Source organism: Myotis daubentonii, chromosome 4 (genome assembly GCF_963259705.1).
Source record: "Myotis daubentonii chromosome 4, mMyoDau2.1, whole genome shotgun sequence".
Taxonomy (NCBI): Eukaryota; Metazoa; Chordata; class Mammalia; order Chiroptera; family Vespertilionidae; genus Myotis; species Myotis daubentonii.
Window position 1 is genome coordinate 67,736,785 of NC_081843.1, and position 22,748 is coordinate 67,759,532.

General features: G+C 35.2%; 1 protein-coding gene across 2 annotated transcripts in view; it reads left to right on the forward strand.

Moving 5' to 3' along the window:
• Positions 1-22,748, forward strand: part of TMEM161B (transmembrane protein 161B) — a 69,745-nt gene that overhangs the window by 24,347 nt on the left and 22,650 nt on the right. Inside the window, exons 3-5 of one of the 2 annotated variants that reach the window (XM_059694143.1) lie at positions 3,581-3,664; positions 6,523-6,620; positions 11,293-11,449. In XM_059694143.1, the coding sequence (XP_059550126.1) occupies positions 3,581-3,664; positions 6,523-6,620; positions 11,293-11,449 (339 nt within the window). Of the gene's footprint in view, positions 1-3,580; positions 3,665-6,522; positions 6,621-11,292; positions 11,450-22,748 lie in introns of those variants that run through there. The other variant, XM_059694144.1, reaches the window with a different exon arrangement.

Below are 22,748 nucleotides of genomic sequence, written 5' to 3' on the forward strand. Positions count from 1 at the left end.
GAGTAAACAAACGAGTATATTTAAAAAGAGAATGGGTCCTAGAAAATGTAAGGGTCATAAAATATTTTATTATTATAGGATTTTAAATGTAACCTAACTTTTCTTATATTAAGAGCTAAGCAATTAAATTTAGTCTCTAAATTGAATTACTGCTTAAGTGTTTTTTTAAGTGTTATATACTCAGTTCTCATCACTTGTATATTCTATATTTGTGATTTGCTTACTTATCAAAGTTTATTTGTAAAATGTATTCATTGAAGCACTACAAAATCCATAGCTGTGATACTTTGGAGGTAGTTCACAGACATGCAGAGGGGAAAATTTGGAATGGCTCTGTGCCCATTTTCCCAGCCTTATTGTTTCCCCTCTCATATTATAAACAGATGTCCTTTTTGTAGTCTATTTAGTGCCACATTTTTCATTTTTGCTTTTTGTTGATGACTTCACTATTAAAAATGGCTTCCAAGCATAGTACTGAAATGCCATTTAATGTTCCTAAGCAGAAGAAAGCTATGATGTGTGCTATAGAGAAAATTTGCTGCAAATATTCATAGAACTCAGGAAAATACAGTACTTATGATTACAATTACTAGGGAAGCTTTGTTGAGGCATGAGTTATAGCTCTGTTGGCTGGGCTGTGAACTTAATGAATTAATATACAGTAGGTCCTCGGGTTACGGTGGAGATCCATTCCTACCCACCTACATAAGCACCTACGTCACTCACATGGAGCACATATACAGCAATAATGAAGTGAAACAGTAAAAAAAACTTTTAAAAAAGATAACAATTCCTGACCTTTACTTGTGGTAAATAAGTAATAGAAAACACAAAGCACATATGTACATACGTCGAAATGATGGAACTTTTTTTTTAAATAAATAAATGGGAGATGGCGACATAACCACGAAACGATGTAGGTCAAGTCCGTCGTAACCCGAGGACTGTCTGTATATAAAGTACCTTTAAACATAAGCACACATATAACAACATTATGTATTGATTGGTTGATGAAAATGTTACTAACCAGAGGCTCTCAGGTACAGTGTTTGTGGCAACTTTATGAGAATCAACTGTAAGTTAAAATTCTGGACTTCAGTTAAGTGCCTCCTAACCCATGTTAATTATAGTGTGGGGACTTTTTGGTTAGAATATATGTTATATTTTAAAATCTTTAAGAGGAGAACTGAATTCATTTTGGTTCAGTGATCCTTTTGGGGCACTTAACAGCCAGTAACTGTACATAAAATCTTCATTCCAAGAATTTTTCAGTCAGTGGGATATTCCATTTTAACCCATAACAAAGACACCTCCTATTACTAAGGAAATTCCAAGGGCTTTTTAAAAATTTTTCATTGGTCTTCAGAGAAAGAGAGAAATATGTATGTGAGAGCGAAACATTGATCAGCTGTCTCCTGCATGGTCCTCACTGGGGACCAAGACTCCAAACCCTTCGGTGCACGGTGCACGGAGGATGCCCAACTATCTGAACCACAATGGCCCCAAGGGCTTTTGAGGCTGTGTGCCAAGAACTGGGGATATATTCTTCATTTTATCACAGGGAGACTGCCTTATAAACGGTAAAAGGTAAAAGGGGAGTTTGCCAGATAGGTGCATAGGTTTTTAAAAGCAGAACCAGGAATGCCAAAACACCAGGAATGAAACACTTTGTGAAATACAATGTCATTTAGTCTAGGTAGATTGTCATGTTCAAAAGGGGAATTTTTGAAGGTGGATCCAGTAAAGTAGCTGGTAGCGAAATGCTGTGGAACAGAAGGTCACAAAACCTAAACATATTTGGGCTTTATGTGTTTTAATTTCAATGGAAAATTTTAACATATACAAAGCGTAAACAGAATAACATAATGACTATATAATGAATATCACAAGCTCCTATGTACTCATCACAATTAATAGCTGGTTGTCAGTTTGTTTCATCTCTTCTCCCCTCCAAACATTATTTGTAGCAAATATTACTTCATTCATAGATATTTCAGTATACATCTCTAAAATACATGAGCTTTTTAATACTATTATCGCATTATTACAGCTAAAAATTTCTAACATCAAATTTCCAGTCATTATTCACATTGTCAGTTCTGCAGTGTTTTTAAAAACAGCAAATCAATTGCTAATATTTTTTTTAATTGGCATATTTCACTTTAAAATTCTAGATTTTTTTTTTTTTGTAATTGAAAAATTGCAAGCTCTAGCAAAACTGTTTCTCTTTTATGACAATAGGACCTTGGTTAGAGTCCTTGTCTAGCTGTCTTACTTACTGCTTCACCCTGTGAAGTCTTACAAAGGATTTACACAGGCATATTTCTTGATAAGATTTGCATTACGGAAAAATAACTAAAGGTGGGTCAGAATGTACTTAGGAGAGTGTCCAGAGGGAAGGCATAGGGCAGACAGTAAGACAACCATCTTGATGGGATCCACAGTGTGTGTGATCACTACCAGCTGGGCCTTCTGGTTCTCCACCAGTGTGGTGCAGTGTTAATCCCTGCCTGAAGGACAGGTGGCTTCGTGGTGGGGACATCCCCTTTGCTGGCAGCTTTCTTCTCAGCCCTTGCCAACAGTCTCTGCTTCTTCTCCTGCTATGTCTCTGGTCTGTACTTGTGGGCCAGGTTTAGCAGTTGAGTAGATGTTTGGTGGTCCTGGACCTGAGTGAACTGGTTAATGGCAGGAAGCACTTTTAGACACTTCCAGAGAATAGCCTTTTGTCCCTGCAGCCAAATGTATTGGGGCCATTTGACAATCAGTTGTGATCCCTTTGGGGCTGGCACCACCTTCCTTCCCTTAGCCTCTTTCTTTTAGGATCTTGGATCTTGGGTGGCAGGCAGAGAGAGAAAGGAGTATAAAGAGTTTTTAAAATAACAACAATTTACTCTAATTTCCATACACATAAAATTTGATAATTCTCCAACTAAATTAAAGGAAGGAAAGCAAAGCAAAGACTACTTGTATTTTGGGGAGCACTCAAGGGACTCTCTTTTTATCAGTTCCTTTTGTGTAAATGAAGGGGTGGGTGGAGAAGTTCAATGTGCTGCTGCAGCTTGGCTGCAGTTTACTCCATTTACTTTTTTTTTTTTTAATATATTTTATTGATTTTTTACAGAGAGGAAGGGAGAGAGATAGTCAGAAACATCGATGAGAGAGAAACATCGACCAGCCGCCTCCTGCACATCCCCCACCGGGGATGTGCCCGCAACCCAGGTACATGCCCTTGACCGGAATCGAACCTGGGACCTTTCAGTCCGCAGGCCGACGCTCTATCCACTGAGCCAAACCGGTTTTGGCCATTTACTTTTAATATATGTTAATACATTGTTAGTTGTAAGAAATATACCAACAAACAACACTTCAGTGTCTGGCATCTATCTAGTAAGTGCTTGGCATTTGCTGGATTTGTATCTAAATAAATCCTTTTAAGTATCTATTAGTATCAGATTAGAGATTTCACCTGAATTTCCCCAGCAGTGTCTCCACAAATAGGAAACTCAATAAATATTTATAGAACATGAATAATTTTGGTGATTTTAATTGCTTTATTTAAAAGGATTCCTCTTTTTCTTAGTTTAAGATGGTATCAACATCCTACAGAAGAAGAATTAAGAATACTTGCAGGGAAGCAGCAAAAAGGGAAAAGCAAAAAAGATAGGTAAGTTATATTGTTGAATTTGTAAAGTGTTAAATATTTGACACAATTTATCTAAGTACATTTTTGTACTTTGGTTAAAGTAACATGTACTAATTACACCATAAACAGTTGACAAGTTTGAGCTCAAAATCCATGATCTAAAATAATACTGACTCACTCTCTAAGAAAACCCCTTTTGTGATCATCTATATAAAAGCACAAAAATGATTATTTTACTTAAGCATAGTCAGCTATATTCTTCTCTGTGTTTCAGTAATGAAAACAAATAGACATCATATTAAAATTCAGTGTGGGATTGATGGGGAAGACCCATAATCCATGTCTTTATAAGTCATTTAAAGATACCAGTTAGTTTGGATTCCTTCCCACCTTTTGTTACCACTTATTATGATGATATTGGGCAAATTCATATGCTTTTGATTTCTGTTTCCTCATTTTTTACATCAAAGGGGTAGACAGAATAACTCTTTAGGTGCCATTCAGCTGCTGAATATTATTTTGATGTTTAAAGTTTATAAAGAAAACGCTTAACCTGAACATTACTGAATGGATCACAGCAGCCTCATCTGTGAAATGGAAGGACCAAACTAATTTTGTAGGATCCTTTCAGCTTGAAAATTTTATATCTCCATTTAAATAGCATTCTCAAAGAAAGTGTTTGTTAATTAGCCTTTCTGAATGGGCCTTAGTTTTAGATTCCTCAGTTGGGGATGGGGAGGACTTCTTACGACTTGAAACTTATTCTAATGTTATAAAATGTCAGTGAGAACAAACTGTCACCAAATTTAAAAATTATTTTTTATTGTTTTAAATATATCTTTATTGATTTTAGAGAGAGAGGAAGGGAGAGGGATAGAGATCTAAATTTGATTGGCTGCATCCTGCATGCCCCCCACCAGGGATTGAGCCCACAACCCTGGGCATGTTCACTAACCAGGAATCAAATTGGGGACCTTTTGGTTCATAGGTCGATAGTCAACCACTGAGCACACCAGCCGGGCTAAAAATTCTGTAAATATTAATGATTATTTTGCTTGTAATTGGAAATTTGAAAAAATTGTCTTTTCTTATCTCACTACCATTCTCTTTTTCACTTATAATTACAAATAAACCTTGAAGCTCATTAGAAGATTAAGTGTAACCCTCCTTCTCTGAATTTCAATAGTTATTTTTAAAAAAATATTCCTGCTTAATATTATAATTGCCAAAGAATTTTTAAACAGTTTAACTTAATCTACACAATCCTGAATATATGTTATTATTATTTTTTTTTAAATATATTTTATTGATTTTTTACAGAGAGGAAGGGAGAGAGATAGAGAGTTAGAAACATTGATGAGAGAGAAACATCGATCAGCTGCCTCCTGCACAACTCCTACTGGGGATGTGCCCACAACCAACATACATGCCCTTGACCGGAATCGAACCTGGGACCTTTCAGTCCGCAGGCCGACGCTCTATCCACTGAGCCAAACCGGTTTCGGCAATATGTTATTATTTTAATTTATATTTTACCTATGAGTAAGTTGTTGATCAGAGAGGTTAAATGAGTTGAGCAAGTTCCCATAACCCTACTAAGAGTCAGGATTTTAATCCAGGTTTTTTTAGTTTCTGCATTTCTTTTTTTTTTTAATTCTTTATTGTTGAAAGTATTACATATGTCCCCTTTCACCCCATTGTCGTCTCCCAGCCTGCCCCACTCTACATTTCTTTTTAACTGTTCCATATCTACCTATTCATAGCTACCATGTCCAACATTTGTAAAATTTAGTTATGTAATATAGTATTTGTTTTACAAACATTTAATTCTTATTGTATGCTTTATAATCAATAATTTTATTATTTTTACGGTAGTTTTTGTATGTTGAAATGCTTTACATTTACAAAAAAGTACACTAGCCATAACCGGTTTGGCTCAGTGGATAGAGCGTCGGCTTGGGGACTGAAAGGTCCCAGGTTCGATTCCGGTCAAGGGCATGTACCTTGGTTGCGGGCACATCCCCAGTAGGGGGTGTGCAGGAGGTAGCTGATCAATGTTTCTCTCTCATCGATGTTTCTAACTCTCTATCCCTCTCCCTTCCTCTCTGTAAAAAATCAATAAAATATATATTTTTTTAAAAAGTACACTAAATGACATTTTGTTCCTGGCAGCAATCATTATTTGATTTATTGACATGAATTAATATTTTTACTGAGATTTTCCTAGTTTATACTTATTTGAGAATAAATGCAAAATTGTTTCTTGGTATTGTAATTAATGTTACTGAAACTTAGTTTATTACTTTTAATATATAGCTTTAAAAATTATATTTGTGTGCACCTGAAGAATTCTGTGGTTGCCTCCTTTTGTGATTCTTAGTAAAAGCATCTGAGTTGGCCTTTCATGTTTCTCATGCACATAAGTCTTAATATATTTCTTTTGCTCTGACATGTTTATAGCTACAGATCTGCTTATATATATGTGTGTGTGTATACATGTTTAATTACAATGAGAAATGTATTTTGTCTTCACTTGCTTTTCCTTTGTCCCTAAAAAAGATGTTAGGTTGTCTTTAAATCTCCAGGAGACTGTAGGAGAAATGGGGTGAAATGCTAAACTAGCAATTAAGATTTTATTCCCATCACTAATGTGTCTTTTCCTGACAATCTGTATTTTCACATAATAATTTACATTCATATTTTATAGTCCCCCTTTTAAAAACTTCTTTTGAGTACCTTACCTTCATTTTGATGAGTTATTAAAAGTTCTGCTTCTTTTTCACTGAAATTTCAAACTGCATTTGTAATTGGTTTGATACAAAACTTGGATAACAATGTAGGTAACTTGTTTTCTTGTTTCACTTGTCTGATTTTTGTAGGAAATATAATGGTCACATTGAAAATAAACCACTAACCATTCCAAAGGATATTGACCTCCATCTAGAAACAAAGTCAGTTACAGAAGTGGATACCTTTGGTAAGGGAAATCTTGGGCAAAGTATTCTGTAAATCTCAGTTTTATATTATGCTAGTAAAAGTACCTTTATCTGTTGTGGCTAGACTTTTTGTATGTTTTTCTAATCACTAAGTTAATTATTCAAAATATGAAATCTTTCTCAGAACTTAGAAGCTCAAAATGACTTCATTTGAATTGAATTTCTCTTTTCACCTAACTTATAGTAAGCATTATTTTTTCCCATTTTTTAGCAGAGGCTGACTTATACAAGTTTGTTACACATTTTTTTTAGTTCATGCTGAGATCAGTGTTCATTATTTCAAATTCTAGACTTTTTGCCATCTATCCTAGTCTGTTTCTTATATTGTGGCTTGCAAAAATGCATTTGTAGCCCTAGCCAGTTTGGCTTAGTGGATACAGCATTCGCTTGTGGACTAAAGGGTCCCAGGTTCATTCTGGCTGAGGGCACATACCTGGGTTGTGGGCTCGATCCCCAGTGTGGGGTGTGCAGGAGGCAACCAGTTCGCTCTCATCATTGATGTTTCTATCTCTCTCTCCCTCTCTCCCTCTCTGAAATCAATAAAAAATATATTCAATACATTTGTATATTTGTATTAATTACCTGTATTTGCAGTAATGCAACTTTATGCTCACATGGAGTAGAAAAGAAAGTGATTTTAGAATAATAAACTGGATTAGGAGTAGAACATTTTACTTCTTCAAGATTTACTTTTTACCCATTGGGTATCTCTGAATAAGTCATTCAGTTTTTTCCTGTGTGTGTCAAGTGTTTACCCTACATAATAAAAGCCTAATACGCAAATTGTTTAACCGGGAATTTGACCTCTTGCTATGACATGAGCTGACCACCAGGGGGTGGCGTGGAACGTGGCAGGTGTCGGCCACGTGGCGCTGGCAGGGGGTGGCAGTGGAGGCATTGCAGGCCCCGATGGGCCCCAACTAGAGCAGGACCATGGCGGGATGGTGGAGCAGATGAGGGGGCAGCGCCAGGCCAGGGCGGGGTGCCAGGCAGGCTGCGTGATCTGGGGCCCAATCCCCGCAGGCCACCTCGAGAGACCCCACCCGTGCACAAATTCGTGCACTTGGCCTCTAGTAATTATATAATAACCATGGTGATAACAAATTTAAAAAGAAATTATTTCAATCCTAGAAGAGAAAGTCATCTAATGTGATATTCAGAACACTGGTTTTCACACCTGACTGTACCTCAGAATCACTTGAGCAGCTCTTTAAAAATAAAGAATTCTCATGTCTACTGTTGGAGATGCAGTAAATATAAAGTGGATCCTGGGAATTTGTATTTTTTTTAAAATGTTCAGAGTGGTTCTGATTTTTGAGTAGGTTTGAGAAGTAGTGGTTTATATTACGTGAGGAGTTAAAATAATGTGTTTGGGTGTTTTTTTTTAAAATATACTTTTCATTGATTTCAGAGAGGGACAAAGAGAAAAATGAATGATGAGAATGAATCATTGATCTGCTGCCTTCTGCACACCCCCTACTGGGGATCGAGCCTGCAACCTAGGCGTGTGCTCTGACCAGGAATTAAACTGTGACCTCCTGGTTCATTGGTCAGTGCTCAACCACTGAGCAATACCAGCTGGGCAACCTGTGTTTTTAAAAAAAATAATTTTGGTAGTGTTTAATAAAAGTATCATTATGTAATAATTAGGCCCTGCTTTTGTGTTAAATCTTGCCATCCCAGAAAAACCTTCAAATTCATCTAGCATCTATGAAATTTAGAATTATTTTGTGATTTAAAGTGGCTTCAATACATTTGAAAGTTGATTCTACATCTACAAAGATTTTATGTCTATATGTGGAAAGGGTGTCCTAGGACCCAAAAATGTCAATGAGAAATAATTTAAGTCAGTTGTCTAGTAGCATTAAGACTGGTTATGTTATCCTTTTTTCTTCTATACTGTTTTTCATGCATAATTTAAAACATTTAAAAGCACTTTGGCTTCTTTTATTGTCACATTAGTTTTACTATCCTGTGTGTACCCTTACTTATATAAAATGTTCACACACATGTATAAATGCAAGAATATATATGCATATTCCGGTTTCTAGTATAGACTTTATCACTTTTACCAATAACTAACATTTATCAAATAATTATCAGCTAATTAGCTTTAATAGCAGCTTAAAATTCCATATTTATCAGCCATTGTTGTAAGTGCTTTACCTGTATTAACTCATCTTCACATTCTGTGAGGTACATAACTCTTACCAAAGTTTAAAAAACAACAATCATCATTAGGTAGAGGTTAAATAACTTGACTAGGATTACGCACTGAATGTGGCAGAAGCAGTCAGTGAGAACTAGGCTATTAATGAACTTAAAAATTGAAATTAGCGTAATGTGGCTTCAGCACACAGATTAATCAATGGTTTGTTTACTTGTACAAACTAATTACAAATATTACTAGTTTAACAACTGGCCACAAAATATCAAGAGCATTTCACTTCATCAAAATAACAGGGAGATGTTTTATTTATGTTTATACTGATGTATTTATTTGTGAATGCATGTTTGTGTGTGTAGGTAAAAAGTAGAGAGTTTTTTACCTGAACTTTAGGTACTCAGGAGCTTCATGGAAATTACTGGACTTGATAAACTCTTAAATTTTCTCTCTATTTCAGTATCATATGAAAAGGTGAGGTATATAATTATATTATTGATACAAAAGGAAGAATATAATACTTGGATTAAATATATAGCAAATATGTATAATTTGTACTTTTGCTGAATGTATATCTTATTGATGCCTGAATAACTATCTTAAAAGTATCTCTCAATTAGTATTATATATTCATTGGAAGTTCCTCTTAAGGAGCATAAGAACATTTGAATGTCACTTGGCTGTTTGCTGTTAAGTTCCCTGGAGGTAACCTTATGTGCGCGTGGGCAGGCATGGAGAATTAGAAGACTTACTTCAGTTGTTGTTAATACAAATTAACAACAGATAACTGTCTATCTGTTTCATCCATTTCCCTGTCCTTCTTCCAGAAAGTAATTCAGAAGGCTTCACTAGGTGATTTTAGAGAGGGAAGGAGGGCAAGAATCCTGCAACCACTTTAGGGTAAATTTTTTCTACTGATGTTCAGAAGCTAGACATCACACCAAAAAACCTAAAGCAATTAAAGTAACTTGAACCAAATAAAAAATTTACTCAATCATAAAAGGATTTGGAATTTTTGCTATTACCTCATAGAGATGATGTAAGTTTGGTTAGTTTGTCTTTGATATTTTAAGTAAGTCTTACTTTGAGTGCTATTTTTGAAATACTTTTTCTATAAAAGTGTGATTTTAAAATAGCCTCAGGTATTACATTTTATCACTAAAAATTTTCCAACGCAATGTAGGTCGTTTTATTATGTGCCAGTGAGAACATACAAACTAATGTTTATGCATGTGATTTACTTCCACATTTTTAGGAGGCCTTCTATAAAATGATGTTGATATTTTGGAATATGCTTTGGCAGAAGTAAACCAGAATATCTGAAATGAAAAGGAAGAGGGAATCATAAATACTTACAGAGAATGCTAATTTTAATGTAAACCCTTAAGAATGTAATAGTTTTGCCCTAACCGGTTTGGCTCAGTGGATAGAGCATCGGCCTGCAGACTGAAGGGTCCCAGGTTCCATTCTGGTCAAGGGCATGTACCTTGGTTGTGGGCACATCTCCAGTAGGGGGTGTGCAGGAGGCAGCTGATCAGTGTTTTTTTCCCATTGATGTATATAACTCTCTATCTCTCTCCCTTCCTCTCTGTAAAAAGATCAATAAAATATATATTTTTTAAAAAAGAATGGAATAGTTTGTTGAAATGGTGTGGTTTTATGGAAAATTTACAGGCATTTCATCAGCTTTTCTTACAGGAGCAGATAACTTATTAAAAAGTAAATTAATTTATTATTTTAACCTGCAGTAACTCAAAATTACTAATCCTCCATTAATGCAATTAATAACTGTAACATAAAGTCTAGCATTCCTCACAGAAATTAATATAAGTAAAGCTGTAGTAGTCTACATTAGATTGTATTCTAAAGCAATGATTTTCAAATAGTGTGCTGCAAAAATTTTTAAAACATGCCATACTTATTTAGTCTGGAGCACTGACCTCTTTTCCCTTAGATTGTCAAATTAAGAAGCAACAACAGCCAACATGACAATAGCCATCCTATGTGAATGAATCAAAATTATATATTTTTTTGTCAGATGAGCAAAAATATATTTTTTTGGTATGCTGCATTATTTTAGTAATTAGTTTATATGTGCCATGAGATGAAAAAGGTTGAAAATCGCTGTTCTAAAGTATAGATTAGGTGCTTTATAAAGAAGTTTGATTTATAACTTCTGTAAAATACAGCTAATCAGCTAAGAAAATACCAACTCATTTTGCAATCATATATTTTAACAATTTAAATAATTTTTGGTAATCATTTCAGGTTTATTTTAATTATTTCATTTATGTGGTACTAAAATTTAGTTTTGGATACCAACATTCTTGGTCTCTTTCCTGTATTTTTAAATTCTCATATTTGTAATCCTTACATTGCAAAACACCAAATAGAATAAAGTCTAGTATGTTTATAGTTAATTATAGATAAACCCTTCTAAGCTGTTTGTGAAAGTTTAAGTAAAATTTTTTTTAACCTTTATTTTTCAGCATTGCATTACTTTCCAGAGTATCAGTGGCTGGTGGATTTCACAGTGGCTGCTACAGTTGTGTATCTAGTAACTGAAGCCTACTACACTTTTATGAAGCCCACACAGGAAATGAATATCAGCTTAGTTTGGTGCCTGCTTGTTTTGTCTTTTGCAATGTATCCTTCAAAACATCATTAATATCAACTTATGAATTTGTTTTCCTTTTGTAGCTAACACCATTAGATCACATCTCTTATTTGAAAAGAATTTAGATCATTAGAGAAGTTGTCTTTGTTGAAATCCTCTTTATTTAATTGACAAAATTTCAAAGTAGAGGTAAATGTTTAGAAATGAAATTCAAGGAAAGATGCCAGTTGCCTGCCTTTCCTTTCCTGAATCTCATGTCGAGCCACCTTTACCTCTTTTAGGATTTCTTCCATAAGTTTAAATGTTAAGTGATAATGTTAAGTGTTAATTTTAGATATTATTGCACCTTTCTCCTTTTTTTCCTTTCCTTCTGTTTCCAGAAAGTAAACAGACTTTTTTTGTTTTTTTATTAAATCAGTAGTCGGTTTTAGTTACACCTATGAAAATATTTATAGCTAAGCATTATATTACCTCCTAGACTGGTTGTCTAAGACTGGTTTCCTTATATGTGTGTTTATGTTTTCATTTTTATGTATTTTATAATTTTCTGGGAGATTTTCTCAACCTTCCCAGTGCTATAGTTGAGTTTTTAATTTCTGCTGTAATTTTTAATTTTCAAGAGCTTTTTTTGGTTTCTCCTCCTCCCAGTTTGTAGAATCCTATTTGTTTTATGATTACATTGTCTTGTGTCTATTTGAGATACTGATGGATTTTGTAAAGATTTTCTTTATGCCAAGTATCTTTTCCCTCTAAGTTGTTCTTGTTTGGTTTGGTTGCTGTCTTTCATGTTAAAACAGTGGTTCTCAACCTGTGGGTTGCGACCCCTTTGGGGGTCGAACAACCCTTTCACAGGGTTCGCCTAAGACCATCGGAAAACACATATATAATTACATATTGTTTTTGTGATTAATCACTATGCTTTAATTATGTTTAATTTGTAACAATGAAAATACATCCTGCATATCAGGTATTTACATTATGATTCATAACAGTAGCAAAATTATAGTTAATGAAGTAGCAACGAAAATAATTTTATGGTTGGGGGTCACCACAACATGAAGAACTGTATTAAAGGGTCACGGCATTAGGAAGGTTGAGAACCACTGTGTTAAAGACTTCTTAGAGAGATCTGGTGACATTTGCCTGTTTAAGTGTGAGGCACTAAAAGACTGAATGGAAGCTCTGAGCACATGGGAAGCAATTTGTTGAATCATCTGGATGGGCCGGAGATCCTCACCAAAGCGTAAATCTCCAGACTTCTTTCAGGCAAGGAAATCTTAACTGGTTACATTTTTAAAAGTAACTACTTTTAGTAGCACTTTTTTCCCAATACCACCACCAACACACACATTCATTCACACTTTTACCCCGATCTGATCACTTCCTCATCCTTTCTGGGAGTTCTGCAGTAAAATCAGATTGCATCTTGGCTTTCTGATTAAGCTTCCTCATTCTGTCTCGTCATTTACCACTTTTCTGCCAGCTTTCTAGATTCCAAAATTTTAGTGCTTTTTTTTCGTTCATTCACTGTATTGATGTATTTAAAAACAGAAACATTCTTTTACCATCACTTTGGTGTGGATTGGGGAGAGGACAAAAGTAAGCAGATGTGATTAGTTTGCTATTTTTATCCATAGCTTTATATTGCCTCTTTGGTAAGATTCTGTGTTTTCTGGGGGCAGGGGGTTTGGGTTTTTTTTATAAACTCGTTAGTCAGATGTTTGATTTCTTTGAATGATTCTTTAATTTTCTTATCTCCCCTTTTATTTTATATTTTTTGTTTTTCTCTTAATTTTCTCTTTTAATCCTGTTGAAATTTTTGTGTCAACTCTTTTTAAATTATTGGGACCTTTTTCTTTGAATGTTCCATTTCCATAGCATTCATGTGTCATGGATGTGTAATATCTTTTTATTTCTAAGATTATTAATATATTTTACATTTTAATTTGAGCCTTGCATTGTTTGTTTTTAGTCTCCCTCTCTCTTTGTTTTAATCACATTTATGTTAAAGACTAGAGGCCTGGTGCACGAAAATCATGCACGGGTGTGGGGGAGCCCCCTGAGCTCAGTCTGCACCCTCTTGCAATCCGGGACCCCTCCGGGGATAGCTAAACTGGCAGTCAGACATCACTCTCGCAATCTGGGACTGCTTGCCTGCCTGCCTGCCTCATCACCCCTAACCACTCACCTGCCAGCCTCATCACCCCTAACCACTCGCCTGCCTGCCTGATGGCCCCTAACCACCTCTGCCTGCCTGCCTGATTGCCCCTAATCACTCACCTGTCTGCCTGATCGCCCCTAACCACCTCTGCCTTGGCCCCCATCGCTGCAGCTTCATCTGGAAGTCGTTTGGCTGTCCGGTCTAATTAGCATATTACACTTTTATCATTATAGGTTGTTCTCAAATGGCTCATGAACTTTCAGTATCTGTTTATAGTCAAGAGGGTAGTATGAAAATATTGGAAGTTTTTTGTAAGTGGCGGGAGCTTATTGATTGGTTGGACTTTTATTGGATCAGTTGGAGACCTGGTAGCACTCTTTTTTCTTAACAATTTTTTTTCTTTATTGGTTTGAGAGAGATTGATTTGTTTTTCACTTAGTTATGCATTCATCAGTTGACTCTGGTATGTGCCCTGACCAGGGATCGAACTAGCAACCTTGGCTCTAACCAGCTGAGCTATCCAGCCAGGGCCTGGCAGCATTCTTGGGAGGAACTGCTAAATACCAGTGTCTGCAGGTTGTTGAGCATATCATTTTCTACAGAAAAGATTTGTGCATTTTCTCATCTTTGGGGGAATGTCTGACAACCAGTGTTGTAGGAGCTGATTGGGGAATAAGGCTTAGAGACTCAGTATTCAGTGTGCAGGTAGTAATCTAAATGTGAGTCTGTGTACTACCCTCCCTTGTTTTCAGCTCTTCATTGTAACCCCAAGTTATTTCTAGTACTCCCAAGCCCAATCTTTTCTGGTTTAACATTAGTTATTCTGGATTGTGCCAGAGTTGGGGAAGGGCCATCATCTAAACCAGTGGTCGGCAAACTCATTAGTAAACAGAGCCAAATATCAACAGTACTTCTTCAAAATATACTCGCCCACGCCGAAAACTGACTTCTGCGCATGGGCCACAAAGTTTCAATCGCACTGTACGTGCGTCCGCACGTGGTATTTTGTGGAAGAGCCACACTCAAGGGGCCAAAGAGCCGCATGTGCCTTGTGAGCCACAGTTTGCCAACCACGGATCGAAACTATATGACTAGGCAATAGAAAAGATCTGGGAAGTCCAATTCAGCCAATCATTCTGTTTTCATCCATTCTGCTACCCTGCCTTCAGAGGTACCTGCTGTCTCCAATTCCTGATTTCCCAGATATATAATTGAATGAATTGTCTTTTTACTAGATTCCTCCTTATTGTAGATCCAGCATAGCAAAGAAAGCTGAAACCTAAAAAAGTTATTGTCTATATACTTAGTGTCTTCCAAATTTTGTTGAAATCTCTTTTCTCTTGTCACCTTTTTTCCAATTCTTTGCTTTTGGGGATTTTTACTCTCCTTCTTATATGGTTCATTTAGTTAGAATTTGGGAATAAGCAGTGTAAATGTATGTCTTACATCTTTTATATTCAACCAGAGACTGCTAACCTGATTTTAAAGCTGTAAGTGGATTTATTTAAATTATATGATATGATTTGACATTCAACACCACTGTGCTATTTCTCTCTTGACTTTTTTGGATTGATTTAGGTATAATTTAGAACAAAAGAGCCAGAGCAAAGCCTTAAGAGTCAACATCTTCACAAGTATATATTGTTTTGGGTAGAAATACTGATTAAGTTGTTGTCAGTTGTGCTAATTTCTAGAGCAAGTTAAAAGTGGAGCATTTAGCCAAACCGGTTTGGCTCTGTGGATAGAGCGTCGGCCTGCGGACTGAAAGGTCCCAGGTTCGATTCCGGTCAAGGGCATGTACCTTGGTTGCGGGCACATCCCCAGTAGGAGGTGTGCAGGAGGCAGCTGGTCGATGTTTCTCTCTCATCGAAGTTTCTAGCTCTCTATCCCTCTCCCTTCCACTCTGTAAAAAATCAATAAAATATATTTTAAAAAAAAAAAGTGGAGCATTTAAAATATTACTATTTAATTCTGTAGTATTATATTTGTGAAAATACCATTTAGTCCGGGTGATGTTTACATAGAAATGCATATTCTTGATACTTCGTTTTATTTAATGTATATACATCCCTTAATACCTACTTACCAAGAAATTAGAAAAATATACTTAATTGGTTACTCCAATTATTGTTTATGGGAATAAATTTCATCTTTCATTTCACTCAGTAATGCCTAATGTGAGAGCAAAGGTCCCACACAATCTTCAGTACTGAACTGGCTCTGCTTAGTTTTAAGTAGTGCACTTGTGAAAGCCACTAAACAATAGCATCCCTGCCAGAAACTAGTAGCTGCCTGTCTCTCCATCCAAGAGAAGACAGAAAAGGCTGAAGGGCTTTAGAATCCAGGCTATTTTCTGCTAACTTTGACCCTACACAAAGGGGATAGGGAAGTAGGAAAGTAGAATCATATCTATGCTTCGGTGTTTGATTTTTCTTCGAACTTGTACCATGTGAGAGAATGACCTATGTCTTCCATGGCATGCAGGAAATCAGAATCAAATGCCAGATATCCAGAATAACACCGAAGAGGAGTTTGTTTATAGCCTATCTTTCATCTTAGTTATACCATATCTGGTAAGCCTTTCATAGCCCATGAACACAGTCTAGCTGCAGTGACCCCTGTCTAGCTCCTCTTTACTTTCTTGTAGTGCATGCCTACTTATTAGTCAAACACATGTCTCCATTGATTACATAGGACAATAGCTCCACTTAATTGCAGAGTTACAGATACATCAGTTGATTCAGAAATTCTCTACACAATGTCCTTTATTAAAGTGGTCCCCAAATTAGACATATATAACTTAAATAATTGGCTCACTTAAAAGTGATAGAGAAAATATTTTTATTTCCATGGTTATCCAGTCGTCCGTCCATCCGTCCCCCCCCATTTGTTGTATTTGACATACTTATATATGACAACAATTACAATTTTTACAAAACCTTGAAATCTCTAAAATCATGAGATGACTTTTTTAAAGGTATAACCCTAAAATCTTGAACCTTGGAACATAAAACAGAGCACCTCTTGTCATTCGCTCTACTTTTTGCTTCAACTGAGTTGTACATGCATCTTAGCTGTCACACTGCTTCCAATCTTCTAAATCCAAACAAATACTCTCCTACCTATTTGTAATTCTAACCATCTATTTGACCAAGTCTTTGTGTTCCACTTCCATTTATGCCAAGTTACGTGGTGTGGGAAGGTAAAGAAAGCCTTACAGTGAGGATGGAGCATTGTAATAATTGTCTTTTTAGGAAGATGGCCCATGAAGTCTTAAACATTGGAGGAATGCTGCTGATATTATAATGTGAAGCATACTTTTTATTTATGAATAAAGGAAAAATAAAAAGGTAAAAGTGGTTTTTGAAGAAAACAGATTTTGTTGTGAAAGTAAAACTTCTAAAAATTAAAATACTCTACAATCAGTTTTTTAAAAGAACTTTCGCTTATGAATAAGCTGTATCACAGAGTAATATTGAATCAATTACGTGAATTTGAGTGAGAAGAAAGCTATTCTACAAAGTGATAAAGCTTCTCAGTAGTTCTATTATATTTGGTTAAAGGACTGGATCATTAGTCACATTTCCACAGCGCTAGTATTTTACAATGTGGATGGTTTAAGGTACAAAGCCCTATTATATATGTTTTTAAGGGTGTGTTTTAAAATTTTAATTTCTCTTGGTTTCCAGACATTTATACAAAGCAAAAAGTTGTGAATGATTTAAAATGAAATAAATTCTAAGGTTATCTGTGTTAACTGTGCAATTTTGTATGTAGATTTGTAAACTAAAGGTCTGTAATTTAAATGTTCTATTTGTTTGCTGTAGGAAATAGATGACAGCAAACTTAAGTCACTTTTTCTAAATTCCTTAAAATATTCTAAATTACTGTATTCTTACTTACAAAAGTAGTCTGTCTTAGATTACAAAGAAAAACACACTAAACCCTGAAGTGAACTGCATAAGATATCAAGGTCTCTAGTGAGAAAGAATCAGAGTCAAAGCTATTGAACCTGAGCCAAGGTTCTTGTCTTGAAAATTTGTATACAGCATGTTGTGTCAAAGCTTTGTTTCTTTTATAAACTTTTGGAGATCTGTGACATTAATGCTGCCAAATTAATTCACCTTCCAGATCAGAAACCTAGCATTATATAGGGAACTTACTTGGGAGATAGGGCTATATTTCTGTTTATTAGTTTATAATTGAGTATGAGTGTTTATTTCAGCTTGTAAATTATCATTTTCCTTCAGAATCTGAAAGTTGAAGAAAAACTTTCGTTGTTGTGCTTTATTTTAATCCAGGAGTTTAGATAATAGGTTTTTTGTTTGCTTGCTTGTTTGCTTCCTTGCTTCCTTTTATTTTTAAAGAAAGCCTGTGTATTGCCCTTTTTAAAACCTTTAGCTATTATTTCCTTCCATAGTCGGGCTATGTTGAGGCTGGCTGGCTATAAGCTTCTTGAGGGATGAGTTTTACATATGCATAGTACTTTTTAGTTTATCTATGAGAGAATTTTAAGTTTCTTTTCTTTTTAACTAAAATATACTAATTAAACCTTTATCTCAAAATATTTCAGTTAAAAATTATCCAACTTGGTTGTTTTGTTTCATTTTTTAACATTGGAAGACAGTTTAAAGGATTTTACTTGCCAGGTCATAGGATCAATGTACTTATTGTTAGTTTTCAGTGTATACACTATAGCAGATTCTTGGTATAGTTTCTGGGTTTCTTTGCAGTGAGAATGCATAGTATGTTTTTTGGGGTATTTTAGTTGCCTTTTCTTATGGAAAAATAGATGTGGGAGGGAAAACGGTGTTTTTTTTATTGTTAGGTAGCAAAAACAAGATTTTTTTTTTAACAGTGCAGAAAACTTTTAATTTACATGGAAGTTTACATGAAAGTTTAGTTACATAACTTAGTTGAATTGAAACAATAAGATAATATAAATTTTAAGAAACTTCTGTGTTTCTTAAATTTCTGTGTTTACTACCTGTTTGATTTGTCTATTGGCAACAAAATATTTTTTAGAATATGGTCTTGCTTGATCCTTTTCATTCTCAAAAAAGCATTGATAAAATATCTTGAATAATTTCAAAATATTAAGGTACAGAAGACTTTTTTCTTTTCTTTTTTAATCCTCGAGGATGTTTTTCCATTGATTTTTTAGAGAGGGGAAGACACAGGGAAAAACAGAGAAATATTGATGTGAGAGAAACACATCGATTGGTTGCCTCCTACATGTGCCCCTACCAGGGCCTGGGCCTGGGAGGAGCCTGCAACCAAGATACGTGCCTATGACCGGAATTGAAGCCAGGGACCTTTGGTTTGCAGGCCGAAGCTCTATCCACTGAGCCAAACCAGCTAGAGCAGAAGACATTTTCTTAATACAAGAATTGGGTCTTTACAGCAATGTGAACACAAATTAGGTTAAAACATATTAGTAGCTTTGTAAGTATATTTTATTTGTTATCCTAGATTTGAGAGAAATTTGCCATTTTAGAACTAAAGTTAAGCCTTTTGATCATTTGAAAGCTCTTATTTCCACCTTGAAGATAAATATATTTAAAATACGTCCTACTGAGTAATCTTTTTAACTATCCATGGTTTCTTTTCCATTGTAGTTTTTGTATTTGCATGTAGAAATTATGACCAAATTCCAATTGCAAAAAAAGTTGATATTAAATTAGAACTTTAAAAATATCTACATATAGCAGAAAAAAATTTATCTTACCCCTAACATTCTGTTTAAGGATTGAGATTTTATAATATAAAGCAAAACAAGTTAGCACTTAAGTAGGGAGTACATTCAGCTAGGGCTGAAGGGTTATTAATAAGGGGGTAAATTATTAAAAAAAAAGAAAATAACTATTTGTATATGTAATTTTGAATATCTATAATAATAAAAGCATAATATGCTAATTAGACCATACAGCCGAATGATGTTCCGGATAAAGCCGGGGCTGCGAGGGCTGAGGCAAGCCACCACGGCTACGAGGGCCGAGGCAAGCCACTGCGTCTGTGAGGACTGAGCCCCTTGCATGAATTTTGTGTATCAGGCCTCTAGTTTACTAATACAATATTCTTTATAAAAGTCTACAAAATGATCTATGAAAATAATAATAGAGGGATAAAGATGGGGGGGGAGGTTACTCATAGTGAAGGTGCTTGCCCATTATTCCCACTAAGACAAAAATTGATAAATGCCATGATTTTACCTAGTAAATGTTTTTTATTATACATTATCTGTAAATATAGAAGGCTTATTTTGGCATATTATCCAATATTATTTACATGATCAGGTTGTATTTATGTATAAAATGGAAAAATAAGTCTATTTTCCTTGGCAATTGTGGACAATTTATGAAAAAACATTCAAAGGAAATAAGTCTTAGAGAAATTTTATTTTGAAATCCATTTTTATAGTATTTCAGTTGTAGTTTATTTTTCTGTGTGAATAACTTACTGCTAATAAGCATATTTATAGTATTAGAGCAGAACAAGATTTTGTTTTCTTATTTCAGAACAATTTGTTATAATTAGAAAAATTTGATAGATAAATAGCTCAACAAGAAACTTTGCTACTATCTTAGCTATTACAGGATGTCTTTACAAGTGATCTCAAAGTATAGTTAACCACAGTTGTCTATGATACCACAGTAGTTATTTCTCCGATCTCTTAAATTGAAAGCGAGATTATATATATAAAAGCCAAAGCGACTGAACGACCAAATGACCGTTTGACCGATCGCTAAGACGTGCACTGACTACCAGGGGCCGATGCTCAATGCAGGAGCTGCCCCCTGGTGGTCAGTGCACTCCCACAGGGGGAGCGCCGCTCAACCAGCTTACCAAGCAGCGGAGGCGGCAGGCACAGCGGTGCCGGAATGAGCTGAGTGGCACGGGCTCCTCTCTGGCTGCCTGCTGCTTTGTGCACTACTACATCCCCTATGGGGTCCCGGATTGTGAGAGGGCACAGGCCAGGCTGAGACCCCAGCAGTGCACGAATTTGTGCACCAGGCCTCTAGTATTCTAATATATGTAATGCTAACAAAAGTATTTTTTTCTTTTTAGGAGGTTTTTGTTTATTCTACTACCATGTACTACTTTTTGGGCTTACATATAAATGGAGTAAAATACATGTTGCTCTAAAAGTTTGGTGGAATAAGCAGTTGAGTTTTGAGTTGAAACATGATGACGATTCTATAAAATAGAATCCCAAAATGTACTTCAATTGGTTTAACAAATCTTTGCTTAACTTCTCAGCTAGGAATGAGCTGTTACACATTAGGGTTGTTGCTGGAAAATACTCAAGAATTTTTCCTTTGGAGGGAGATTATAACTCTCAGAAAGGCTGCCTGTTTACTTCTCTATAAATTAGGTTAAATATTTGTTCTATTCTGTTCTGGGTATTTGTTCTATTCTGTTCAGGTTTTTCCCAATGAAGGATTAGATTGTGTTGAAATATTAAGTTTTTTATGATGATAGTGTTTCACAAGCATAACAGTTCTAACAGATGGTTAATATTAATCATCATTAACATTTCACTATATTTTAATTCATAGGATGTGGGAATAATCTCAGTGTATGAGATTAAAAAGATTAGTAAGAACATACAAATGTACTTTATACATTGTGAAGTTGTATGAACTTCAGGTTCTATTAAACTCCAGGATATAATGTACTTTTTTCCAAAGTGAGGGTAGGGTTACACTGTAGATCAAACTTTATTAAAATATAGATTGGATTTTCTAAAATGTTAACTTTTATCAAATAATATGTATCTATGGTTCATACAGACAAAAAGTACTAAAAGTATTGTATTAAAAACCAAGAGTCCCCCTCCCTACCCCTACTCTGGAAAAAAGGGCCAGGAACAAGCCTGCGGACCCTTCAGTCTGAGGTACATACCCTTGAGGGGAATTTAACCCAGGACCCTTTAGTCTGGGGGCTGATGCTCTATCCACTGATCCAAACTGGCTAGGGCATTACTTTACAATTTTTGCTGAAATCAGTATTCAGTGATTATTATACCTATGTAAATATATGTGTGAGCATTATATTTTACACAGAGTCACTTATAATTTCTATTAGTTTCATATTTTTAACCCAAATGGAGATACTCTTCTTAGAGACCTCAGTTCTCTGACTTGTAGCTGGGCTGCTTGCTCTTCAGGCCTACTATACAACTGTCATCCTGGGACTTTTTTTTGTTGTCATTGTAGGAATTTCCTTTACCTTTCTCCCAAGTTCAGTCTTCAGTATCCAGGATTCGGTGTTTTTCTCTATCCTGGTTTGTTCAAATGTTTTGGTGGCACTTTCTGTCAAAGTGTGCATGTGAGGTAACTAACTAGTTTTAGACTTCTCAGTTTTGAAAGTGCCTAAATACTTATGCTCATTTATTCATGAGAGTAAGTCTAAGTTGTCAGTATTTTTCTTCATAATTTTGAAGATATTCTTCCATTGTCCTCTACCTCAAAAGTGGCTCTTAAAAAATATGTCATGATATTTAATCTTTTGTGTATGCCTCATTTTTTATTGTTTTTCTTCTCAGGAAGTTTTACTTTTATTTGGTTTCTGAAGGTTCATGATCCTGTAGTTTGTTGGGAATTTTTTTTTTTCATCCTTTATGCTGGGCTTTTGGTAGGCTCTTTTAATTTGGAAATTTTGAGTTTGGAAATTATTTTTTATTATATCTGATAATTTCTTTCCTTCTATAATCTCCCCCACCCATTTCTCTTTCTCTCTCTTTTGTTAGACAGATAGTTTACCTCCTGGACTGATCTTCTCAATTAGAACCCTTTCTGCTTGATGGAACTTTTCCTCAACTTTATCTTTCAAATCTAGTTTTAAAAATTTTGCCTGCCCCATTTTTAATTTTTCTGAGCTTTTTAAAAAATATCTAACCATTCTTTTTCCATCGCGTCTTGCTCATATTTCAAAGATGAATTTATCTTTGCTTAGCTTTATGAAACATAGATGTAGCCCATATAGATAATATATATATAAATCGTATGTTATATCCATATATGACATACATTCTGCTGCCTTTATCATCTCTCTTGTCTCCTAAGTTATTTTCCCCCTGGACTTTTCTCTTTGTTGTTTTATATAAAATGCTATGCTGTGATACAGGGGTTGGTAAACTATGGCTTGCTGTATGTGAGCTGCAT